General features: G+C 32.5%; 3 protein-coding genes and 3 non-coding genes across 6 annotated transcripts in view; 2 read left to right on the top strand and 4 right to left on the bottom strand.

Annotated features, from left to right (window-relative positions):
• Window positions 1-26147, top strand: part of LOC125829951 (G-type lectin S-receptor-like serine/threonine-protein kinase At4g27290) — a 320066-nt gene that overhangs the window by 196356 nt on the left and 97563 nt on the right. The window lies entirely within an intron of this gene.
• On the top strand, window positions 5015-8135 carry LOC125829958 (growth-regulating factor 1-like). The gene is made up of 4 exons (XM_049509188.1): window positions 5015-5544; window positions 6076-6297; window positions 6640-7024; window positions 7185-8135. The coding sequence occupies exons 1-4, from the start codon at window positions 5193-5195 to the stop codon at window positions 7939-7941; spliced, it is 1716 nt and encodes a 571-aa protein (XP_049365145.1). The 5' UTR covers window positions 5015-5192; the 3' UTR covers window positions 7942-8135.
• Window positions 13348-15137, bottom strand: LOC125829972 (RNA-binding protein 1-like). Its single transcript, XM_049509206.1, has 2 exons — window positions 14707-15137; window positions 13348-14472 (listed from the first exon to the last, which is right to left on the bottom strand). Exons 1-2 carry the CDS (start codon window positions 14929-14931, stop codon window positions 13663-13665), a joined length of 1035 nt encoding a protein of 344 aa, XP_049365163.1. The 5' UTR covers window positions 14932-15137; the 3' UTR covers window positions 13348-13662.
• LOC125829987 (small nucleolar RNA snoR136) lies at window positions 20909-21040 on the bottom strand. The gene has a single exon (XR_007443120.1). It is a non-coding gene; the product is annotated as a small nucleolar RNA snoR136 (small nucleolar RNA).
• LOC125829984 (small nucleolar RNA snoR8a) lies at window positions 21277-21365 on the bottom strand. The gene has a single exon (XR_007443118.1). It is a non-coding gene; the product is annotated as a small nucleolar RNA snoR8a (small nucleolar RNA).
• LOC125829985 (small nucleolar RNA snoR8a) lies at window positions 21464-21552 on the bottom strand. Its single transcript, XR_007443119.1, has one exon. It is a non-coding gene; the product is annotated as a small nucleolar RNA snoR8a (small nucleolar RNA).

Here is a 26147-nt window from a genome sequence, read left to right as displayed (position 1 = left end):
AACAAGGACCACTATTTAGAGAATGTGATGGGTCAATCTTGCAATTTACATGAAAATCTCTTACTATATTCAATAATCTGATATAGTTGAACCAACTATATGAATAAATATATCATAAATGTAACCTAAACCCTGAACATCTTTTACCATGTGGAACTAACATATTGACAAGTTGAACACTCAACTTGAAGTAGGAAATGAGCATAGAATATACTTTCTTTTTGTCTACGTGTGTGGGGGTGGTACGTATGGGGTCATGGGTGGGGGGGCTTGGGAGGGTAAGGAAGGTTTTTTGTTGTTTGGGGCATTGACGGAGCTATAATATCAGGCACGGGTTTGGATAATCAAAATCAATCAACATATTCGGATTTGTTAAGAGATAAAGTGTATACAGATCTTATTTCTATCTAGTGGAAATAGAGATGTTGTTTCTAAAGAACCCTCCACATATGGATTTAGACAAATATATTAATTTTGCTTAGATCCTATATTTTTATTATTTTTGTTAATATTTAATTATAAATCTAATAATTAAAATAAGTTACATGTTTGATGATGAGTTGAGAATCATAAACTTCAGATTCTGACTTCAACATAATGAAATTGGAGCAAAAAAAAAATATAAAACTGAAAAGGGTAAGAGAGAAGGGTGGGTGTCTAAGGATGTCATGTGCTTAGGGAGTTTTAATTATAAAATATTCTATTAATCTAAGTTTTTTTAATGTTTTGCTTAGTATATATTATAATGCAAGATGCTTTCAAACAAATTATAGGATGCTAGAGATATACATCTTATTATAAAATGTTCTCAACTAGCCTAAAGCAATTCTTTTATTCTCCCACAAGGTCCTCTAGATTGAGAAATCATCACGTTATACAACTTTCATTCTTTGACCAACAATGCCTTTAAAAGTATTAGTCAAAGACAAAACTAGCTAACATGTAGATTAAAAGGCAAAAAGGTCTCTTTAATTTACAATAAGAAATGTATTAAATTTGCTTAAGTCCTCATCATTTTTTTTAAAAAAATATGAATAAAAGATAAGGAGCAAAAGTAGAAGTATTTTATAGTTTATGAACCAAAATTGCAATTTTCTCGAAATTTTGTCTTGTGAAATCAAGAGTTTAAATTTTATTTACCATTGTGTAATAACTTTTAAATTATCAAAAAAAAAAAGAAAAAGATATGTATATGTAAATCTCCTCAAAATGTGAAATTTGAAAATTAATAAAATAAGTTACATGCTACAACAAATAAGGAGAATATAGTAGTCTAGAGACTTCTTCCACCGATGATATACAATAACAATAACATAACAAATTATGAATATAGAAAGACTGTCTTTTGATAGATCTTTTGCTCAAGAAAAACATATCAAATTGATAAAAAAAAAATACAATAATGAAGAAATCATATATTAAATAATATTTAAATATAAATAATAACAATAAATAATATGATAATCGAATATGACGAGGAGTACTATGCATTGTCAAAGTAGATACTCTATAGGTACATGGAGAATTTATAAGCATCAAAGTGGGCAATCCAAAGTAAACTAAGCTACTCATAAAATAGAATACATTTTTGGTAATGCTTTTAAAGAGTCTTATTCATTAAACGATATTTTCATAACAGAGTTGCAATAAATTTCTACGTAAACTTTTTTCCAGCAAGTAGGTGCTAGATTAATTATTTCAAGTATGAAAAAGATGGTCCATATGGTACATTTCTTAAATTACAAAGAAACAAAAGACTAGACAATGTACTAAGGGGTCCTTTTAGTTGGAAACAAGTTAATCCAGAATTAGTTATCACGAGGTTAGCTAGCCTGGGATAGCTTATTTCATCACTATGATGTAAATGGTGGGATAAGTTATCCAAACATGACAACCAAACAAGATACAATTTTTTTATCCCATCACTATTTATCTTTCCCCAAGGTTGTGGTGTAATGGTGAGACTATGTACTCTAAATATTAATAAGAGGTCTCAGATTTGAATTTTGAACATGCAGAAAATTTTGTCGGGATCGTTACCCCCGAATGAATCAGTATGAGTTGTGGTGCAATGGTGAGACTGTTCCAAACCTTAATCAGAGGTCCCAGGTATGAGTGTTGAGTATGGAGAAAATTATTTCTGGAGCACAACCCCGAATGAGTCAATATATATATGGATTGAGGTGCAATGGTGGGACTACTCCAAACCTTAATCAAAGGTCTCGGGTTCAAATTTTGAGTATGGATAAAATCATATCGGGCACCACCCCCGAATGAGCTCTATAGTCCGCGGTTTGAATTTAATCAGAGCTCCAATGTGGCCTACAAAGATCGGATGGGAAACTTAAAAAAACTAGACAATGTGTATATATATATTTACTGTTCTTCAACATGCAATTGACGGTTATTTATTAACATTACCTACAAAGATAGGATGGGAAACTTAAAAAAACTAGACAATGTGTATAAAGACTATATATATACACACACACACTGTTCTTCAACATGCAATTGACGGTTATTTATTAACATTACCTACAATGAGGAACATTTATTACTGTAGGGAATAATCTTTTTTTCTTTCAAAATGATTTATTGTATTTGGCCTTAAGTTGATTGCAATTGCAGTAACACACAATGAATCTGTTGAAAATCCGATTATTCTTAAATGAAAGTTGAAATTTGAATCTTGAAACTGTTTTTTTTCATACACTACATCAAAAGTTGCTAAGACTTTTATCGATAATTGGATCTAATATCACTACAGATTTTAGGGACATTTATCAAGAGTGTTAATTATCATTAAAAATACATATTTACTTGATAAATTAGTTATAATTTTTGAAATTTAAAACACATAAACGCAAAATTACAAATTCAATTTTTAAGAATCAATTAAAAAGAATATGAATGTTTATTTCATGAATTGTAATCATTACTTTTACTTGTTTTTTTTACGTAACGGTTAAACTTAAATTGTTAGATTTTGCTTTTCGATGTAAAAAAACAAAAATGTGAAGAAGAAAACAAAAAATAGAAAGAAGCAAAGGAGTAAAAAAAACATGTATCTTAAATTTCAAAACTATATTTGTTTTTAAGGGAAAGGATATGATATACCTCTCAACTTTGTCATTTAAAACTGATATATCTTTTGTTATGAAAGTAGCTCATATATACTCCTACTTATATTCAAATAACTCACATATACCCTTTTCCTCTAACGAAAATGAAAAAAAATTAATTTTAGTTTAATTTTTTATTATTTAAAAATAAAATAAAATATAATCCCATATGAGCATATTTAATCCTCCTCAAACATATTTTTATGACTTTTTTTTTGTTTTAATTACTAATTTATATTTATTATTTTGATGTCAAATTTATTTATGTTTCACTAATATTCTTGTAAAACTTATTATAGATGACCAAATTTTTTTCTTCAAATACAAAAATTAAATTACAATATAGACAAAAAAAAATAGTTAAATTTTTTTTTCTTTACACTAAGAAATGAAAGAAAAAAATAAAATAAGAATAAGAAACTCAAATAATTATAATCAAAGAAGTCAAAAAATAATTTATGTACGAAAAAGATTAAAATATACCTTGAACTTTGCTAGAAGAATTATATATACCCCTAAATAATTTTTAAGAAAATTAAAAGTAAAAATTATAAATTTAAAACTAATTTTTTCATTTTCGTTAAATGAAGGGTATATGTGAGCCGTTTATATAACGATAAGAGGATATATGAGTCACTTTTATAATAAAAGACATATCAGCTCTAAATAATAAAATTGAAGGATATACCAGAATCTTTTCGCTTGTTTTTTATTAGGAAGATAATGGCCGTTTCTAACAAAATTATTTACTTTCCCAATAATTTTATCATATAGTGTGAGAGGGCACGCGTGGGGCGGGGGTGGAGTAGGGAGAGGGGTGAGAGTAGGACAAAGAAAAGTAAATATATAGATACATATAGATTTATATATATAGTGATGTCGTCACGTGGTTGTGCATCTTTAGTTCATGCAACCCACCATTCCATTCGTTTATCTCCGTTTCAAAACAAGTGATTATTTAAATTTTTTATATATATGTTATTAAATTTGAAAAAATATGATTTTCTTTTTGTAAACTTATACCTAATTAAATGAGTAATATCCTTTTAAGTTTTTAAATAGAAACAATTTGATTAATTTAGTATGAGAGAAATATTGAGAACACTTTTAAACTTAATACAAATTATTAACAGACTTAAAAACACTCTCTATTTGATTAACTAAACTTCAATACACCTTTAATCTGTAACAAAACATTATAAGTGGTCACAAACTCTATCGAACTCTTAATAAAAAACCGAAAGAATTATTGAAAACATCTTTAATACTCCCTCCGTCCCTATTTACTTGTCCATATTTCCTTTTTTAGTTGTCCCTATTTAGTTGTCCATTTTGACAAATCAAGAAAGGACAACAATTTTTTTCCTATTATACCCTTATTTACACTTCTTGAAAATTGTAAAAGTATATGTTGTTTCCCTCCAATTTATTTCATTTGAATTCAAATAAGTGATTGTAATTTTAAAATGAAAAGTTGTCATAAGGGTAAAATTGTAACTTCACTGTGCTAATCATTGTTGCCTTAATCTGTGTGCTATTTCTAAAGTGGACAACTAAAAAGGGACGGAGGGAGTAATAATTTTCATAGTTTTCAACTTTACTAATTATATGATAATTAATATATAAAAAAACATTAAGAGGGTTTTATATTATATTATATGAGAAAAACAAGACTATATAATAACAGTATTTTAGGTACTTTCTTCTACATATATACATGTAGTTCCTCTCTCTCTCTCCAATAATTTTTCTCTTTCACCAAAACAATTAGCAACTCCTAAAGGAGAAAACCAGTGTCTATTTCTTTTATTAGAGGTCTGCTGCTTATAGTAGTACTCCACTATATAGCTCCCCTTATTCTGCTATACAAATTCCCAACACTTGCCACAACTCCCCAAACACATTTCATATCATATAACTAAAACAACAAAAGAAAGAAAAAAAAAAACATGGTCCTTCCTCCTCTTCCAACAACAAATTCTGTCTCTTTCTTTCAGTTTCTTGCTATTAAGTGACCCCCTCTTCATAAAAGGGTAAACTTTAGTTTCTTGATTTTTATTTTCTTGTTGAATGGATTTTGGGGGTTTGGATAGTTGTGGAGGTGGGGTGATTTGTTCAGATAATACTAGTAGTACTATGTTTGTTGCCTCAGCTGAGACAAAGCAGAAATGGTATGGATCTGGTGGATTTAATAAACATGAAAGGTCCTCTGTTACTGAAGATGAATGGAATAAGGAGAGTAAATTAGCAAAGACAAGTGATGATTTTTCATCTTCTAAAGCTACTATGATGTTTCAGCAGCTTCCAATTTCTCATGAGAATCAGCAAATGCTTAGCTTTTCTACACCCAACTCTCAAAATCATGTCACAATGCCTTATTATAATCAACACCCTACAAGTGCTTTTGCTAGAAACACTTCAGGTACACTAAAAGATGATAAAGATCCTAACTTTATTGTGTTTGTGGGGTTTCTTGTTTTGGAATCAAGATTTGTTTTTGGGTGTTGGAATAATTCTATGTTGTTTTAACTTTGTTGGTTTTTCATTTAACTGCTGGATTTTTGGTAGCAATGTGCTACTGTTTGAATCTTATTTAACCAACCCCACAAATAAAAATAGAATAAAGATGGCATCTTTTTGTTACATGGTTTCTTTCTTTACCTATTTTTGGTAATAAGTTTGTGCCAATGTTGATTTTTATAAGGCATAATCAGATGAAAGGCCATAAAGAGAGTTGAGGATATTTCCTTGTTTCATTGGTGTGTTTCCTTTGGTATTAAAAATGTTGTGTACCCCCCTTAAATGTTCTAGACATAGCTTTAAGTTTTAGGTATTCTATAATGCATCTTTCAACAGTTTATTTTTCTTCTTTCACATTTGTAGAGCAGACAGAAGAGTTATTTGGTATAAAAACCAGTTTTTGTTATTAAAGATTTGATCTTTTCTTGCTCAGGCTATGGTAGTGGAGCTTTGAATGCTGGAAATATGCATGGGCTAATAGCAGGGGTGAAAGGGCCATTCACTCCATCACAATGGATGGAGCTGGAGCATCAGGCCTTGATCTACAAGTACATCACTGCAAATGTTCCAATACCCCCTTATCTCCTCAATCCTATAAGAAAAGCTCTTGAATCTGCTGGTTTCACAACTTTTGCAGGCCTTAGACCCAATGCTTGTAAGTCTTTGCTTTACCTTCTTTCAATCTTGCTATATTATTAAGATTGCAACTTTTCCCCATTTGTGCCTGAAATGTGAGATCTAGACAAAATATTAAAGACATTTGTACCTAAATTTGTTAAATCTATGGCTCAGGAAGTACCCTGAGTGATCATGTCTACTCAGGGGCAGAGCCAGGTCGGCGGAAAACTACATTGTTTATACATAGTTGATTTTAATGTATATATAGTAGACGTTGAACACCTTTGGCTTTTTCATATGTTTGATTCTTCATGTTTTGAACACCTTTACTGAAAATCTTTTGAGTAGTGGATGATCTGTGATCTGGTTATATTGGCAGTGGGATGGGGTGCTTTCCATCTAGGATTCTCTAATAGCAATGATCCAGAACCAGGAAGGTGTAGGAGAACAGATGGTAAAAAATGGAGGTGCTCAAGAGATGCAGTTGCTGATCAAAAGTATTGTGAGCGACACATGAACAGGGGCCGCCATCGTTCAAGAAAGCCTGTGGAAGGACAAACTGGCAATTCTGCCTCTGGAAACAACACCGCTGCTACTACTACTTCTGCCAAGCTGACAAACATGTCATCTGCAGCATCAGCAGCTTTGGCTTCCGGAGGGGGCGCTGCTGCATCGAACACTCTCAATCTCTCTCATCACAATCAACTCTCCAACTTGCAGCCTGCTGGAACTAATCTGTCCACAACATCCCCTTATCTTGAGAGGTACATTTCAGTAGTCTCCGTCAAAGCTCAATTACATCAAGCTGTAGTTTTTTACTAAATGATAGTAGTAAGCATCGCTTTTTGGAGGCAATAAAGAGTATAAGTTGTCCTTTTGATACTTTATTTGTTACATGTTTTAATATCAATCTTCAATTGCCAGGAGTTATACAGCCAAGGAAAATTTTGGTGAAAGGTATTCGGATACAAAAGGCTCTTCAGTTGTTTCACCAAGTGTTAAAGAGCCCCAATATTCAAACCAGAAGGAGCAGAATCCCTATGGATTAACCTCCAGGGCCGAATTCGGATTAGTTTGTGCAGACTCTTTGATCAATCCCTTGAATAAAAACTCTTCGCTAGTTAACTGCCGTGGCTATGTCAATTCAGATGTCAGAGATCAAGAAAGGAAATCACAGCATCATCCACTTCGGCAGTTCATGGACGAGTGGCCCAAAAACCAATCTGATCAATCCAATGTTTCATGGCCAGACATTGATTTGCAGTCAGATCCAACCCAGCTCTCCATTTCTATCCCTTTAGTCACATCAGACTTCATGTCTTCGACTTCCTCTCCTGCGAATGACAAGCTCACGGCCTCACCACATAGGTCTCGGGAACATGAAGCAACTCAAATGGGACTAGGCATTGGTACCATCATCAGTGAACATAACCAAAGACAAGGAAGTTGGATTCCTATATCATGGGAATCTTCCTTGGGTGGACCTCTTGGAGAGGTCTTGCATAGCACTAATAGCAGCTCAGGCGATTGCAAGAACAAGTCAGCTCTTAATCTCATGACCGAAGGATGGGATAGAAGCCCTCGGATGGGATCATCACCAACCGGAGTCTTACAAAAGTCCTCCTTCGGTTCCCTTTCCAACAGCAGTGCAGGGAGCAGTCCTAGAGCAGAACACAGTTAGACAACGAACGAAGGCTCCAGTCTTTGTAATGGCCTTCTTGGAACAACTCTTATGAATCCAACCCTACCTGCCATGTAATATGTAAAACTAGGAATATGCTATTTTGTAACTCAAGAAGTGAGCTATTTCCCTTTTTCCCCTTAATGCTCACACCCTTTGCCAAATCTAGTATGTACTCAAGATATTAAATGACTAAGTATTCCAGTGAAGATTTGTTCATTTGTTTACTTATGTACTATTTTCAGCCTTTTAAGGCTTAGTTAATCTAAATATTTTCTCTTAATCTAGCATGTGTCTCAGGATGAGAAAATGATCTAAAATTCCCAAACTATATCCGAAATTTCAACTACACACTCCAACTTCAAGGGTGCCCTATTACCCCTTGAACTTTATATTTTTTTATTTTCTACACACTTAAGTGCTGACCTGTCATAGGAGGTGTTCTCATCTCCTCTAGGCGCGTTAGAAGGTGAATTTTGACGAAAAATTCTTCTTTCTCCAACAGTCATCTTCCCCACCCTTAAATAAACCATTGTTTCTTCTTCCCTACCATTAACCCTTGTTCCTTTTGTAAAAAAATCGCGATTTTCTCTTAAAATTAAGTAGGATTGAGTTGTTTACATTTCTACTTTAAATCTTGAATTTAGGGTTTGTAATCTGCTCTAATTTCTTATTTAGGTCTCTAATTTGAATTTTGAACTTTCTCGAAATTCATCAAAAATGACAAATGAAAACTTGAATAAGCTAAATCAGTTGATAAACTACGAAATCAAGTTGAAAATACGCAGCAAAATCCTTCGATCATCAACAGAAATACATATGCAAATGGAGAAGGAGATGAAAAGGAGAAAGGATGATTTTTGGGTCTTTTACGTTTTAGGAGGGAAATGGGGGAAAAAGGGAATTGGGAGTTGCAGAGGTGGGGGACCCGGCGCGTGCAATCACGCTGGACTATTTGTTTGGTTTATGTGTTGAGGTCAGCGTTTAAGTGTATAGAAAATAGAAAAATATGATGTTCAGGGGGTAAAAAGACACCCGTAAAATTGAAGTGTGTAGTTGAAATTTCGGGTATAGATTGGGGGGCTTTAGACCATTTTCTCTCATAGGATTGTTCAATTTTTAGTTCAAAATCAACATCAATGGCCTAATGATATTCAATAAATTGGTTTTACTAACATGTGCAATTGTCTGGCTGATTAATTATGTCAATCAAGTTATTTTGTATTCTTACAAGTTGGTAGGAGGCATGTTGGTTGGTAAGTTGTTACAATTGATAAGATATAATCCAGCTTCATAGTGAGCTTTTAAAGGTCATTAATTTTCAAAATTTTCATTTTTTCTTAATTTATTTTTTATTTTTTTTGCCTATTACAAACAAATGAAGATGTCCATTTGGTTGAGACAGAATCTTGAGTATTTATTTCATAGATGATACATCAATATCAATCACTTTCTGTTGGACCAACTTATATTTAATTCCAGCCTGGTTAGTATAGATTTTTCTTTACGTTTGAGTTTTTTTTTTAGCTTTTGGTACTTGGTGGACCATGGTACGGCTTCAAAAATTGAATTTTGAGTGGTTTGCCTCCATGAATTATTATTATTATTATTAGTGCATTTGAAGTTTCACGCCTTTTTTATGATAGCCAAAGAAATGTTTTCGTAAAGATTGACATTCTGGAAAGCGTAGATATTTCAGTTACTCAAGGGCTTAAAGTTCATTTCTTTATCATGATATCAGAGTTATCTCAATTTATTGATTTACTCGATGTTAGACTCTCATATTACATTGTTCATGATTGAGATTGTTCTATCATGAAATGTGAATGTGAGGGTGTAAGACCACACATTGGTTTGGGAAATTTAAATAGATATCTTTATATTATTTTGGACAATCCTCACGTTTAGAGCTAGCTACTAGAATTGCTTTAGGTCCAAAATGTATTTCTTTATCTAAGATTATACCATAGAGTTGTCATTTTAGTCGTTTATACTTAATCCTTTGTGACACATTTAGTTTTTATGATAATGTACTACTGGTATTGTTATTAAGAAAGAGTAATATTTAACTCTATTAGGACAGTCTTTCCCTCTTAGAAATGAACAACTTTAGTTTGTTAAGAGGCAAAATATTTTTTCATTGAATAAGAATGAGGAAAATACTTTCCCTAATAAAAATAGAGCATACAAATTCCACATTGTCCCCATGCCCACCACTCCACTCTACGCCTTACTCCGCTTACATAATATTTATTTAGATTATATATTTAAAAAAATTAGGATTATACTTTTTAATCTATATTTCAAATGCAAAAAAATAAGTCAAATTCCTAGTAATTTTATTTCTTCTAATCAAACACACCCTTCTATACGAATTTTGTACCAAATATAAATATCCTATTTCATGGTTTACTTTTTGGTTTCTCATCTAGAGTTCAGATCCCGCATTGAAGCTCATACTAAATCCGGATTGCACATTGCAGGGACTATTCTGGGGTGGCGTTCCCAACAAAATTTCCTCAATATCCTTAGTTCATGGTCTTGACACTAGCTATGTTCTGCTACTCACAATGACAAAGTTCCAACTGGATAAAACCCGTACACTTTACTTTTCAGCAATCACTTTAAATACCACAAAAGAGGTACTTTAGTACATAGTCTTGTGATATGAACATCATAACTACACTGTATAATCAAAAGATGTCGGTAAACAAAGGATCATGGAGATCTGCAACGATGAAATTACTTCACTATACCAAGTAAAAGATTGTTAAAAGTTCATCATCTTCACCAGCAAGTCTTTTGTCAAGACAACATCAACATCACTTTTTCCATAACAGTTGACACAAAGTAGCAAGGAATCAAACTGACAATGAATATTAAGTTATTTAATAATGCCTTGGGGTAAACATAACTGAACAACTTAATAAAAAAGTGCAGCAATATGTCAATCACTGTCTGTTGGTAAGACTTTATAGTGAGTTTCAAACAATAAAATTAGTTGGGTATGAGAAAGATCTCAAATGAAAGATAAGAGCATCTGATGTAGCTCGAATAGTCATCAAATGAACTATCGGGCAACGAAGAACCATTGTTCACTATTCCAGACATTCAACGACTGTAGTAGACACCTAACTTCAGTCTGGGAAAGCGATATCAAAGAGCTATTAAAACAAATGTCCCAATTACCATGGAAACAACCTAGCAATGAACATTAAGTTATTTAATAATGTCTTATGGGTAAGACTCAACTGCATCTTACTAAAAGTGCAGCAATAAGCACGTCATGGTCTTTTGGTAAGGAAACTTATGGCGAGTTTCAAGCAGGAAAATATAGTGGTCTATTTGTCTAGAAAGAAGCAAATTTCATTATAATCATGCATTTGTCTTCGATGTATAGTAGTGTATTTATCTCAACCTTAGCAAAAGGGGAGAAAAAAAAGAGAGTCTAAACACAGAGAGAGAGAGAGAGACAGAGCAAGGTCTCAGATGAAAATATAAGGTTCTGATGTAGCTCAAATAGTCACCAAATGAACTACTGGGCAAACGAAGAACCACTGTTTACTATTCCAGACATCCAACGGTCAGCACAACAATGAATGTGGTAGACACCTGCCTTGAGTCTGGTAAAGCCATGTGAAACTATTATTGACCTTTATAAGCTATTAAACAAATGTGTCGCTTACCATGACAGTAGAATCATTACATAACTTGGATGAAACAAGAAACCTGAGTTCCTAGTTGCAATACAAAAAACTAAAGCAAGTAGATGCATATAGACATAAGCTAGCCCTAAACTACCACACTCTATTTCGAAAGAGTACACCGAATTAGGCTAGTAGGATTCAAACTCGTTAAATGCGGTTTAAACTGTGATCTCATGGCAAGTGGATCGTCATCCAAGATCTAGTTCACTAACCATCTTATTTAAACATATACATCACACAAAAACTATGAAATTCAAATGCTAACTTTACCAGATGAATGGACTATGGATTCACTCAAACAGCAAATTCTGATCTACACAAGAATGACAAATTCAAATGTTAACATTACCAGATGAATGGACTACGGAGTCACTCAAACAGCAAATTCTGATCTACACAAGGATGATGAATATTTTTTTCCTCATATGACAATAAAATAAAAGGCACAATCTACCAAGTCACTTTCATTTGCCCTGTCACAACTCAAGGAAGCAGCTGACAACTAGAGACTTACACTAAAAACAGTGTCCAAGATCTCACTCAACCAACACATTTCTGAGCATCAGCAAATCTTAGATCACACAAGGGTGAATATTATAGATTACAGCTTAATATATAGACGTAATGCTATTCAATGCATCTAAGCATAATACCTAATGCTAGTACAATATAAACAGAGATGAAGCTATTGTTTCCCAAAGCTTGGAATCACATGTGACAATTCTCATTGAAAGAAGAGTTTAATCCCCCATCCATTATCTTGGGAGATAACAAAAACTGCTCAAAACAACATCACAATGCAAAATCACGGTGATACTAAGAGTTGGTTTCATTATCATTAATACATACTATTGTCACCATTTTAATGAAGTAAAAACTTGAATATAGTAATAATTTTGGAACGTAAGTACGCAGAGAAGAGGAAAAGGGTTTCAAATTTTGGAAATTATGTACGTGGTCTACATATTAATAATTTATTGAAATTAAAAATCATAACCTATATTGTAATTTGGCCAGATGAGACTGAAATAATTATATTCAAATAAAGATCTGTTAAGACAACCTTATACAATAGTTTCTTCATTTGCTATAATACTTAACGATAGAAGTTATAAGACTCTTTGATTCTCTTGTCAACTTTTTGGGTTATGGGCTACTTAGCGAGATTTTCAGCACACACTAGAACAACATTAGTTACAAGCTATGTTACTCGGGCTCTTAAATAATGTCAAGGGGTGCGTCTCGGATTCGCCAAAAGTAGTGTATTTTTGGAGAGTCCGACATGGGAGCAACATTGAAAGTGAAGAGTCCGCACAACTTAGGTTACAAGTATGTTTTTAATTTGTTTTTGTTGTGATAGATTTTATACTACCTTGTATTGTAGTTTTCCCTCAGCTAAAGTCTAAACTAATTAAAATCCACGCATGTAACAAATTTTGCACGAAATAAAGAAACATGACATGAATAAAGGGAACCCAATTACAAGGCGGTAAAAGAAAGAGGAAAAAAGAAACACACATTCAGATGCAAGGAAGGGCCATCGTAATTTTTGTCATCGTCAGCAAAGCAAGAAATGTTGTATAAAGTGCACCAAAATATACATGTAGAAACAACAGACTTCACAACTATGATAAAACAATGGAACCCATAAAATTTAAAGCAACCACATAGAGAATGCTAACTGAGGTAACACACGGGAGGGACATATTAACTTTGAAAGAATATATTACAGCTGTCTGAATCTGGGCAAATGAGTTTAGAAAAGAAAAAGCACATCACACGCAAGAGTCATAAATAAAAGACAGAAGAAAACCTCCATTGATCAGTAAGAGAATTACTAACTTTGTCATCATATTTACATTAAACCACAAAGCAGTCTGTTAGAATTGCCAGCATAGTAAGGGTTAGGTCGCACTGCATTACCTCTTCACTCTGTTTGGTAGCAGCAGCATTGAAGCTTCCAGCAGAATAAAAGAATTGATATCTACAGTTCCCATCTAAATTGTATTGGCACCTAATCAGACACCTCTCGAGCATCTCTAACACTAACTTGACCAGGTTTCTCATTAATCCCAGCACCCAAAATTCCTCCATATCCATTAGTAGCCATGTTCATTACTCCGACACCACTATTAATGTAGGCGGGATAAAAACCTCCTGTATTGCCATAAGGCAATGGACCTCCCCTCAAACCAGTCATTGTTGGGTTATTCCAAGGACCCCTAGGCATCAAAGAAGTGATACCATAACCAATTCCAGGGTATGCTCCAATAGGATAACCACCTCCGAAAGTTCCAACTCCATAAGGATATTCTGCCACACTGCCATAACCCGAGACAGGCCCGGGACTATAAACATAACTAGGACTGTAAGATGGATACATACCCCGCTGATAAATGTTGTTATAGTTAGAACCATTTCCATTACCTATTCTAGAATGATAACCATTACCACTATTGTTACTTCCATCTTTTGGTATAGCCTTCTTGACCTCCACAAACTTGCCACCTAGTTCATGGAAAGACTCCTGCATAACCTCCTCAACTGCATCCTCCGAATCAAAGGTAATAAAACCAAATCCCCTTGGCCTATGGGTAACGTTGTCATGCATCACAACAACATCTGTAATCGTACCAAACCTTTCAAAGTAACTCTTGAAATCTTCCTGATTTAAGCTAGCTGATAACCCCCCTACAAAAATCTTCTTGGTCCTAAACTGATCATTGCTTCTACCATCAGTTCTGCTATTTCTATTCAAACCTCCACTACTCAGTTGCTGATTTTGGTGTTGTTCACTCCTGGGTATTGCTTTTTTCACCTCTACCTAAAAACAACAACAACAGGATATACCATAAAACATAAATCAAATAAACAGAAAAAAACTTCACCTTTTCTATAACAAATAAACATCAAATACACCTACATACACCCACACACTAAAAAGTTCAAATATTTGGGGAAAAGGCTTCTTTTTATCAAATTGAACAGATTAAGAAAATGGGTCCTCAGAAAAACAAGAATTCAACACAAAGTCAACAAATAGAGTTTGAAGACGTACCATTCTTCCAAGAATTTCGTGGGTATCTTGTAGGGCTAAATCAACTGCAGACGGGTCAGAAAAGGTAACAAAAGCAAACCCTCTAGGTCTACCAGTTTCCCTGTCCTTTGCAATAACAGAGCTAACCACAGTTCCATACTTAGAAAAATGGTCCTTAAGCATCTCATCACTCGTATCTCTCGGAATCCCACCACAAAAAAGCTTGCTTTTGTCCAAATCCTCCATACCCAGATGCAATGTAGCGAAAAAAACCCTGTCTTTGGTACTTTTACAGCAAAAAACAAGAACCCCAAACTCGAAAAGGGGCCTATTGAATAGGAGGGTTTTGTGGAAAAGTTGAAATTTGGAATGAATATGGAATTATTTGGGCTTTTGTAAGTTGATTATGGTTTGTTTCCCATATTTTAGGAGTTTATGAGACAACAAAACCCTAATCGTGAGGCATCTGTTTTCTGCTCTAATTAACTGTTTTAGAGAAATAAAAATAAAAAACGAAAAGGTAGGAAAATTCGAAGAAATTGACTTTTATTTACATGGTTAATTAGGGAGGAAAAAAATTAATTTAGTAGTCATTTTTGGAGTGACTAATTAAGTAATAGATTAGCTTTAGATTGTGTAGCAAGTTAATAGATAAGGACAAAAAAATCTTATTCATTCTATCATATACTACTTAGAAATAATTATCTGATTATATTTATATTTCAATCACTTTTACGTATTAAATTTAAACGTGAAAGTAATTAAATTTAATATTGATCTAATTAGATTAGAGGTAAGAAAATTTCATATAAAGACTATAGAAACAAATTAGATTGGGGTGTAGTAGTTGTTTTTCACTTAATGTATGGTACTTGTAAGTTGTCATGAACCTTTTATTATCGTTAGGAACTTTTATGTTTGTGTATGGATATGAGCAATAAAGAACCTCTAATTTTAGATAATTTAGATTTCGCATTAAGAGTAGTGGGTTATATAAATAATTATATTCATATAGTTATTCCCATTTAAAATATCAATTCATTAATGACAAGTATTTATTGGCAAAATAAAAGTAAGAACACCTCACCAAGTTTTAATTATGGAGGTCTAGGTGCATTATTTTATCAACAACTTAAAAGTAACAAATGAAGGAGAAGCATCAGACAACTTACTCTAGTTTTGTCCAAATAAAATTGATTTCTAATCAATCTAGGCAACATTAGTTCAAACAAAAAAGATGCATCACCATATATACTTCTCAAGTAATTCTTTGATAAGACCATTGGTAACTCGTTGGATCCTTACCATCCTGACGCAGATTTAGAAATTAAAATTTATTAAGTTCTACAATATTTTGGTGCAACATGGATAAAGTAGAGGCTTGCTTCTAGAGTCTTGTGTCATAAAAAGGGTAACACTCCGGATTTTTTTTTTAACTAAGACTCAAACCGTCCTTCGTAGTGAGTGAGATTTTACCAAGGAATTAAAAATTTCTTTAAGTGTTAAGGTCACTAGATGTAGCACCTTGAGTTCCAAAAAGAATTAAATTGGAAATAACAAAATCTGAAATTTTGCAAGTTAAGCTAAGTATGAGTTTTGGGTCGACTTCAAACGACTATAACTCATAGATCATGATGATTTAGGTGTGATACCAGATACCGTAGGAAAGATCTTTGAATTATCTTTCCAACGCCACCAAGTTTGCTAAGTTTCAAAGTCGGATGAGTGAGATATGACCTTTTGAAGTTAGGTTGTCCAGTTAAGGAAAGTTAGCCGGAAATAGTAAGGGGTATTTTAGTCTTTTCCTTATCCAAACATATTTAAGTCGTGTTTAGTAATATTTTTAAGGGTCTAATCCTATTAAGTTCAGTTTTATAATCCTAAATTAGTCTAGGGTTTTAGTTGAGAGTTCAAGAAGAGAAAAAAAGAGAAAAGAAGAGAAAAAAGGAGAAAAAAGGAGATGATCAAGCGTTCGTCGAGATTCTTGCGTCTTGTTGCGGATTTTCTCCATGGGTCTAATCCCTAAGAGGTATGTAAGCTTCCATAGTGTTGGGTTTGTTCACCCACACGCCAAACATATTATTTTCAGCAAAGTTTCATTCTCAAAAAGTTGAAGGATTTAAGTTCTTGATAGGTGTTCTTGAAGTTCTTTCTAAATTTTGTTGTGTTGGGTTTTTGATGATTTCTTGTGATCAAAGTGAGTGTTTTAAGGGATGTATTGAGTAGATTAGAGTGTACTTATGTTAAGTAATTGATTCTAAGTGATTGGGGAAGAAACTGTTCGATTCTAAGCGAGTTAGGGTGAGAAAACGAGCAAAAAAGTTCGTCAGATTTATTAGGTTGGGGGCCTGGCACGATGCGCCTGCCAGAGCGCCCCAAACCCACCTCTGAAGTTTAGGGGCTGGTTAGGGGCTGGCGCCCCGCTCCCCCATAGCGCCAAGGTCGCCTGCCCCACCCAGTTTGTCGTCAATTGCCCCGTTTGAGTTCGTTTAAAGTGTACATTCACTCCTTTTCGATTCTAACTACTCTAAGCTACTTCTAAACACCTAAAATCATTCCTAACATGATCATAACCTTGAATTCATAATTCAATTTCAAGGTATATTTAGGAGTTAGTTTTGAGAATTCTTTCGAACATTCTAAGAGAGTCCCTTCGAGTTCTTTTGATGAGTCTTCTACAACTTCTAGTAACTTGTTTCAAGTGAGTATGATGATGAGGAGAATTTATTCATGAATCTACTTTGTCATTCATGAGATCCTTCATATCAGAAACTATAACTCTTGAATTCATAATTCGCGTTCAAGATAGAGTTAAAAGTAGAGTTTAAGAAAGCTTTTGAGTTCAATTGTGAATCCTTTGAGATCTATCATCGATTTGAGTTAAGTTTTAAGGAAGTAAGTAAGAGAAAGAGAAGAGTTGTATACATGAGTTCCATAATGTTATGTAGACTTACGAGTCAAGTCGTTCATGCCCATAAATTCCGCATGAACTCCAAAAGTTGAGTATCTATGAGAGGAGTAATATCTTCATGTCCTAAGTCTTAAGTATTGAGTTTCTAACCCATTTGAGATTACATTCCTAATCATGGGACTATTACATGCTACCCATGAAGTCCTTGAGTTGGGTTATTCATGTCCATAATTCCGCATGAACCCTATAAGTAGAACAATCTTAAAACGAGAAGTATCTTTGAGCCCTTGAGTTGAGTAGTTCATGCTCATAAATTCCGCATGAACCCTCTTAGTTGAGCATTCTTGAAGTGAGTAGTATTATTGAAGTTCTTGAGTTCCAAGTATTAAGTTCTATCTATGGTTATTGAAAACCTTGCGTTGAGTCATTCATGTCCATAATTAGGCATGAACCATATTTTAAGAAGTCTTTTACAAATGTTTAAACTTTGTTTTAAGACTTAAGCTTTGAAATTAAGTAAAGAGTAAGAGTAAAGTCTTTTATAAACGTTTTAAGTTCGTTTTAAGACTGAAAATTTCAAGTTAAGCAAAGAGTAAATAGTTGAGTCCATTTCTCAAAAAGTTATAAGGGAACTAAGTATTCCCAAAGAGTTTATAAATGTTTTCACATTTAAGCAAGAAAAGGGAACATCGATTCCAAGAGAGTTTTTAAGCTAAGTTTGAGTAATTATCTCAATTCAAAAAAAGAGTTTTGTTTTTACAAACATATGAGCTAAGTATATTTTGGGAGTAGTATTGAGCACCGATATGGAGATGCGAGTTCATATTAACTCAAGTCTCCATAAACCATGTAGCCATCATGGGTAGTAAATGATCATACTTTTAGATGACTCCTTAAGATGCTTTTAGCATAGACTAGTGGATCCACTAAGTTAAGCGTTCTATATGATGGCAAAGTATATGACAGTTCTGGCAGCGTGGACAAGACGTTGTATCTCCATTTAGGCTTATAGTGGTGGTTGTCGGTTAGAGAATCTCCCACAAAAACTATATTACTTTATTATATAAGTAAGGTTGAGTTTGTTATTGCATTTTCTTTAACGAACTAAATTGCTTTTACTGTTTTATAAGTTTTCCATATATTACATCTTTTACTATTGCATTATCATTGAGTATCATGAGTTGAGTATCATATCTTTGAGTTGAGTATCTAATCTCTGAGTTGAACATCTTATCCATGAGTATTCCTTGAGTAGAGTAAGTTTGAGAAGAGGTAAGTATGTTTCCTTTTTATCAAGTTTCAAGCTTATGTTTATGCTTTAGAATTCATTTTTACATGTTCGTACATTCCACGTGCTGAGCCATTTGACCTGCATCTTCTCATGATGCAGACACAGGTATTCAGGATCATCAACAAGAACTTCGTTGATACATCCGAGAGTTCGAGTTAGCTATGATGAGCCTCCTTGCTTTCGAAGGATTTTATTTACCTTTCAGTTTAGTCAGGATGTCGTGGGTCTTGTCTCGACTTCCACCTTTATCAGTTAAAGGCTTCATAGATAGTCAGTATAGTTGAGAAGTTTGTATTATTTATTTATTTTATTAAATATTTCAAAGACTTAAGTTGCCAATTTTAGAGCGAGTTGAATATATTTTATTATTCAGAGTTTTCATTTGAGTTAAAGTTTGAATGTAAGTTTTATGAACTTTTATTTCAGTTTTTAAGCTTTGTATGCTTGAATCAGTTTTCCGCTTGTAGTCAGCCAGGATGAGGGTTCGCTTGGGGACCAGCAATGGTCTTCGAGTGCTGACCATGTCTAGGGTGTAGGCTCGGGTCGTGACAAAAAGATACATGTTGCGGAGATGAGGACGATTGGTTGAAGGATAAGTTTTATACGGTGGTGGTTGTGTTCGCAAGTCAACAACTCTCATGTTCAAAAGATGTATGTTGCGGAGATGAGGATGTTAATGTGGATATACTAGGAGTGATAAGATCGTTAATGAGGATATTTAAAATAAGGTGGGAGTGACTTTCATTATGAATAAGATAAAGAAAGCGAGACTAAGATAGTTTAGCATGTGAGGATGAGATGTATAAACGTACCTGTGAGGAGGTGCGTAAGGTTAGTGATAGAGGGTTTAGACATATGAGGATAAGGTACGAAATGTTAGTGACAGAGGGTTTAGACATGTGAGAAAGAGGTGGAAAAAGTTAGTGATAGAGGGTTTAGACATGTGAGGAGGAGATGTATAAACACACTTGTGAGGAGGTGCGAAAAGGTTAGTGATAAAGGGTATGAGGAGAGACAAAAGTAATCTTACCAAGGATATGACCCTAGATAAGGGTGAAGGGCACATATTAGGATAGACAAATAGTATGTAGTGTAGTGTTAACTTTCTTTGGGTGGCTAGTGTTTGTGATGATATAAGTTGTATTATTAAAGTTCTTGTTTTTCAATTTTAATCATTGTTTATTATTTCATTAATCTTAGTATGTTGTTGATGATGTTTTGACTAGCACACAATTTATTACGTAATTTGTTGTTTTCTCTTCATTGGTTCCTTCTTCTTTATACCAACATTTATTGCACTTGATCAGGGGATCTTTCAAAAAGAGTACCTATCTTCACAAAGTAGAGGTAAGATTTACATACATTATTGCAAAACCTCACTTGAAAAGAATTTCACTCCCAAGACCTCACTTGTCTACCTACATTCAATCCTCCGCAGATGTCACTTGAAAAGAATTTCACAACTTCTGGTAGGCTGTTGTCGGAATAATAATTATAGGATTCATAGTCTAATAATATTTTCTCAAACCCAAAAAAAGAAAGCCTGTGAAAATGTATTAAATATGGGACAATTCACTAATTATATCACTGAACAACACACCAACAAACTCAGATGCTTCTTATAAATCATACAAACAAAATGTCAGAGCTAAAAATGTAGAGCCCTTGTTGATCAGGTAAGTGCTGATATTGTTTTGTTGAACTAACATAGTATCCAAAAGCTTTGTTGTTTCCTTCCACAATTTGAATAAAAGGAAGGAGTAAATGTAGCTGCTCCAGTGTACTCCAAACACAATGATACCAAGGAGAAATACAAAAGAACAACACACTTCCTATTGCTTCAAGGGAACGAGTTGGGTAAAAAATGGGATTATTTCTTGCCAACCAGATTAAGAAGCTTACAAATTGATTAAATAATCATTCATTTTCGATATATATATTCAAAGATATTCTTTGTAGTCAAACTGTGCACATTTCGAATGCTTGTCCTATTTGAATTCTTGAACTTATGTAATGGATAATAATGTAGTTCCCCAACGTCCAAATACACCAGAAAAAGGAGCAAAGGATAGCGAGAGGAACAATGTTTCTAGTTTCACTTGTAGAGTAGTATCACACAACAAAGTGACACAAATTATAATTAAGCAAAGCATAGACTTAACAGAGTGAAAAACTATGGATACACATGTTCAAAATATTATCAGCAATCATATAAATGATCTAAAACTTTACAAAAATGGAACTCAGTCCCTTAGATGAATTGCCATCATTTTCGCAAATCATTACAGGCTCATCAACACATCACCATTGATGTTTAAACAAAATTAAAATACAAGGTAACCATTTGTATATCATAATTAGGAGAAACGAATGAAAATGTATGTGGTTGGTTGCTCATATTCTATGGGTGTAAAAGAGTCTATCATGCCATGGCAATAGCATTCAGAACGAGGAATTGTTTATAATCATCGCAAACAACCATTATTTTTCAAAATTTAAAAATCAAAATACAATTAAACAATCAAGTAACTAACTGTGAATCAATTGCTAACTAGAAGAAAGACAAAAAGTAGGTGGTTGCTCATATTCTATGGGTGTAAAAGAGTCTATCATGCCGTGGCAACAGCATTCAGAACGAGGAATTGTTTATAATCATCGCAAACCCAGCCTTAATTTTTCAAAATTAAGCAATCAAAATACCATCGACAGCCAATTAAACAATAAAAAAAGATCAGATAATAACAAAATCATTCAATCGGAAAAACAAACGTAATAGATTTGTTTTCATCGGAGAAACTTAGTAGCTTAAAGAGTATGAGGCGCTTTATTGGGTCTTATAGAAGAAGAACAGTGCTGAAGTTACGCAATCACAAAAAAAAAAAACCCTAAAAACCTTGAGATATTGGGCTTCTGTAGGCCCAGTCAGTAAGTTTATGTTCTTTTCATTTTGGGCCTGCAATTCGAGAGGGATATCCTGCGCATCTGATACACGTTATTATTTGTGGAATTTCAAGTTTTATGACACTTTTTGGTTGTTATAGTAAAATAATAGCATAGCGAATATATAATAGTATGGAGTTAAAAAGGGCAAAACAATTGAGTGATTTTTCAAAAAACCGACAAAAATAAGCTTGAAATCAGAAGGACAACATTTAGACAGAAGGGTGACACTGTGAAAATTAATAGAGGAAGGCGCAGTGCCCCATGCACCTTACAATGCATAAGTTGACCTGCGACTTACAAGTAGCATGTCGCCTTGGGCCTTGTAAGGCTTCTCCATTAACTTTTGGTTTCAACCTTATTTTTTGTTGCCCTTTTTAGAAATTTCGGTCAGTTTTTTTTACCCTTTTGGCTACGAACTTGAATATATAACCTAATATATCATGAAGAATATGTTTTAAGAAAATTTAATATAGTCAAATTAAATACTTATGCAAATAAAATTACCACCTACATTCTATTAGATGTGATATAGTTTAGATTACAAGGATTATTATTAACTAAGTTTTTGTATTTACTTATACATATAGAATTCTCAAGTTTTTAAAATAAACTTACATATCAATAAATTTTAATTATTTTTTTTGTAGATTGTAATAGTTAATAATTCAAAATGTTTAAAAGTATTTATAAAAAATAAGAATTGTTCCGTGAGGCTTAGACTTTAAGAGCCCGATTATATGTCAAACATACGCCTAATGCCACCACTCAAGGATTACTTGACTGTTCTTATATAAATTATGTGTCAAATTCCTTAGTTAAAACTATTGACTCTCATAATTCTTCATAAATAAATGATAATTGATAATTTTTTCATCTATAAAAATAAGAAAGAGTAATTTAAGTAACAAGTTGCAGCATTACATATTTTCTATTTGAGAAGATTGTGAGGTTGAACATCACTTAACATTTCTTTTTAAAATGTATGGCCAAATTTACATTTTCACTTGTCATTGATCGTTATGTTTTTGTTTAATGCCTTAAAATTATCATATTTGTTATTTCACTATTTGAAAGTAATTTTATTTTTACATGGAGAAGTGATCTTTTAATTATAATATTGATAAAGCTTATTGATTATTTTTTTAGTGAGGTAAATTGCATAATATAATAGTAATATGTTTTAAGAAATTGTGATAAGTGAAGATGCTAGAATTGATTTACATCTCAATAATAACTTTTATATCATTCATTATTCATATCTGTAAAATCATGTTAGAAATTTTATTTTCTATGTATTTTTTTAATCATATTTTATTTTTTCTTTATCTTTTTAACATATTCTTAATAACTTTTTTTTATTATTCTATTTTCCTATATTATAAATTAAAAATTTAAAGGATCATGATCCTTACAAAACGTCATATAAATATTCTTGAGATGATATATTTTATTTACTTAACAGATACTAAAAAATAATAATACCAAACACACCCAATGAGTTGATCATTTTTTAAGTTAGAAAATTCTAACACGCGGTTTGAAACTTCAAACATACAATAACTAATTGATAATTTGCGTGACTATTAATGGCATTAGTCTAATTAGTTCGATATTTACTATAATATATCAACTTTGGTTTCATATGACGACCAAGCAAATCATATAGTATACGAGACATCGAGTCATTGAAAAGGACTAATTTGGACCAAGATCAACTTTTGTTTAATCAACCTTAGATATATCTCAATAGAATGTACTAGGTTGTCCATAAAACTATATTATATTAGGTTGTCAATAAAACTATATTATTGTTTTTGTTGCTTTTATTGAATTTTCTTCATGTTCAAACAAGTAACTAAGCGGCCATAGAAGGTAAATATTAGTCAAATGCACTTTTAATACGTTTAACATTGCATGATAGTGAACCATAAAAAAATAATAATTTAAGTAACCCTTATTTAAAATATAAATAATAGTACAATTTATACCCTTGCCTAAATTGGAATATTAGGCTCATATAATTGTTTTAAATTCTTATTCATGTGCGTTTTGGTTGACTGATGGGTTTGGGGTGACTTTTTTTTTTCTTTTCCCAAGGTTTTTGAACAAATTTATTAAAAACTTCAGGATATTTTTTAGAGATATTAATGAGAGAATTATTAATTTTATGTTATCATTATATTTAATTTCCAAGTTTCAACATATATCACATATCCAAAGTGATGAATAAATTATGAAAAATTGACAAAGCTCATAAAGAAACAACTTTTTATATCTATCTCAAATACATTAATTAATGCCAAATTAGTCTTAAAAAACTTTATGATACATAAATTAATAACTATTATATTGCACGTATATATATACCAAGTCAAGCTAGAATTTCCAAGTATTTTTGTCATGTTTCTCCTAACTTCTTCTATACTCAATACTTTTCTACACTTTTTTTTATTTTTTATTTAATCATGACATAGACATGAATGATCTGAATATAAAATACATTATTTTCCATATATTCTGTTATAGTAAGATGTTTATCATACCATATATTTATTCACTTTTTCCCTTCACATTTTATTTGTGGAAATATTAGCAGTTAGAGAGCATGTAGTACATGAAAAGTCCCTTTATAAATAACCATAAATGATTTTAAATTTTAATCTCTCTCTTATATATACACAAACAACAACTTCAATCATTTCAAAAGTCTTAATTTATTTTTTGGTTTAATATCATCATGAGTACTAATATACCCTTTTCTTGGGAGAAAAAGCCAGGGGTAAGTAAAGTAATTACACCATCAAAAAATTCACCAAAATTACTACCACCACCACCATGCCCGGTACCGGAAAAATCAAAGGTGGCACCACTCCACCACCTACAAGTTCCACTTCCACCGTGTACTTTCCACGCGCCACCGCTATCGAGAAGTTCATCTAGACGGATTTTCAAGAAACTTGATGATGATCCATTCTATATGGCTCAAAAAGAGTGTACAAAGAGTTCAAGAAAAGGTAATAGTATTTTTTTTGGAGGCTTAATTAGTAAAGATGATTTTGGATTTGGGATGAAAAAGAAGAAAAAAAATACTAGTATGTCTTTTTTTTCATGTAAGAATTCATGTAGTGTGATGGAAGATAATATTAGTATTATTAAAGTGTCACATAATCAACTTCCTATTTCAAGATCTTTAAGATCAGAAAAAGGGAGTACTCCATAGTCCATACAATTTTTGAGACATGATTTGTTTTTTTTCTTTCTAATTTGTCCATTAATATTGTTCTCCTTGGGATTAAAATCTATTTTATTTCTTATATAATCGTGATGTCTGAACCAGTTTGTGAATTATAATATATTTATTGTAACACAATTCAATTTGTCGCGCATACGTCTTTTTAATTTCTTCTTATGTTGTATACTTCGTGGAATAAAATCTCAAGACTAAATTTCCTGTTCTAGATAAAATCGAAATATGAATTTTAATTTGTTCCCAGAGTACACTTGAGAACCAAAAAGATATTTGGAAAATAAAAGGGATAAAATAGTTAGATAAATTTGAAATTCAATGATGTGTAGAGAGTTTAGATAAATTTGAAATTCATTGATGTGTAGAGAGTTTTTCTAGTGTGTATAACTTAAATTCTAATAGACAATTTTTATGTTTTAAAAAAATTAAAGTGTTTCACTTGAATGACTATCAATATTGTTAGAAATTCGTGGTAATTGAAGTGACTTTATCTGGTCAAGTTCATCAATTGCAATGTTGACGTTCTTTAATTTACATTTTACTTGCTGCTAATAAATACAAAGTTGCTTGTCAACAGCTACGTATATTACTCTATCAAGTAGCTAGTTAGGATCCAACCGGTAAGGCTATGGTAGAGTGATAAATACTCCTTTATCAGAGGTTGGGTACAGAGTCGTTAGAAAACGTCTTGCCCTTAATCTGAGACTTTCCGGCACAAATCCAAATTTAGTCAGACTCTAATGTGGATACCGAATATCGGATAGAAAACCAAAAAATTAATAGGATCCAATTTTTTATTTTTTAAAAAATATGATCGATCAATGAAACTGCCTATTAATATTACGTCAAATATTAACAAACATGAAAATTTTCAAAAGTTGTATGAGTTCAATTCAAGAGTGGGCACAAAACGGCCTAAAGCAGCAAGTAACTGACTAGCACTTGAAAAATTACACGATCTCAAATTCTTCTTTTAAGAAATTATTTTATCCAATATTCGATAAAAACCGTATTGAAATTTGAGATCTTGATTGATAGAAATTTGTGATGATCGATAAGTCTCATTCTCC

The sequence above is a fragment of the Solanum verrucosum genome, unplaced genomic scaffold (assembly GCF_900185275.1).
Source record: "Solanum verrucosum unplaced genomic scaffold, falcon-dt-bn FXZP01000282.1, whole genome shotgun sequence".
Taxonomy (NCBI): Eukaryota; Viridiplantae; Streptophyta; class Magnoliopsida; order Solanales; family Solanaceae; genus Solanum; species Solanum verrucosum.
The sequence above is the reverse complement of the archived record's forward strand: the minus strand, read 5'-3'. Positions and strand labels throughout refer to the sequence as shown.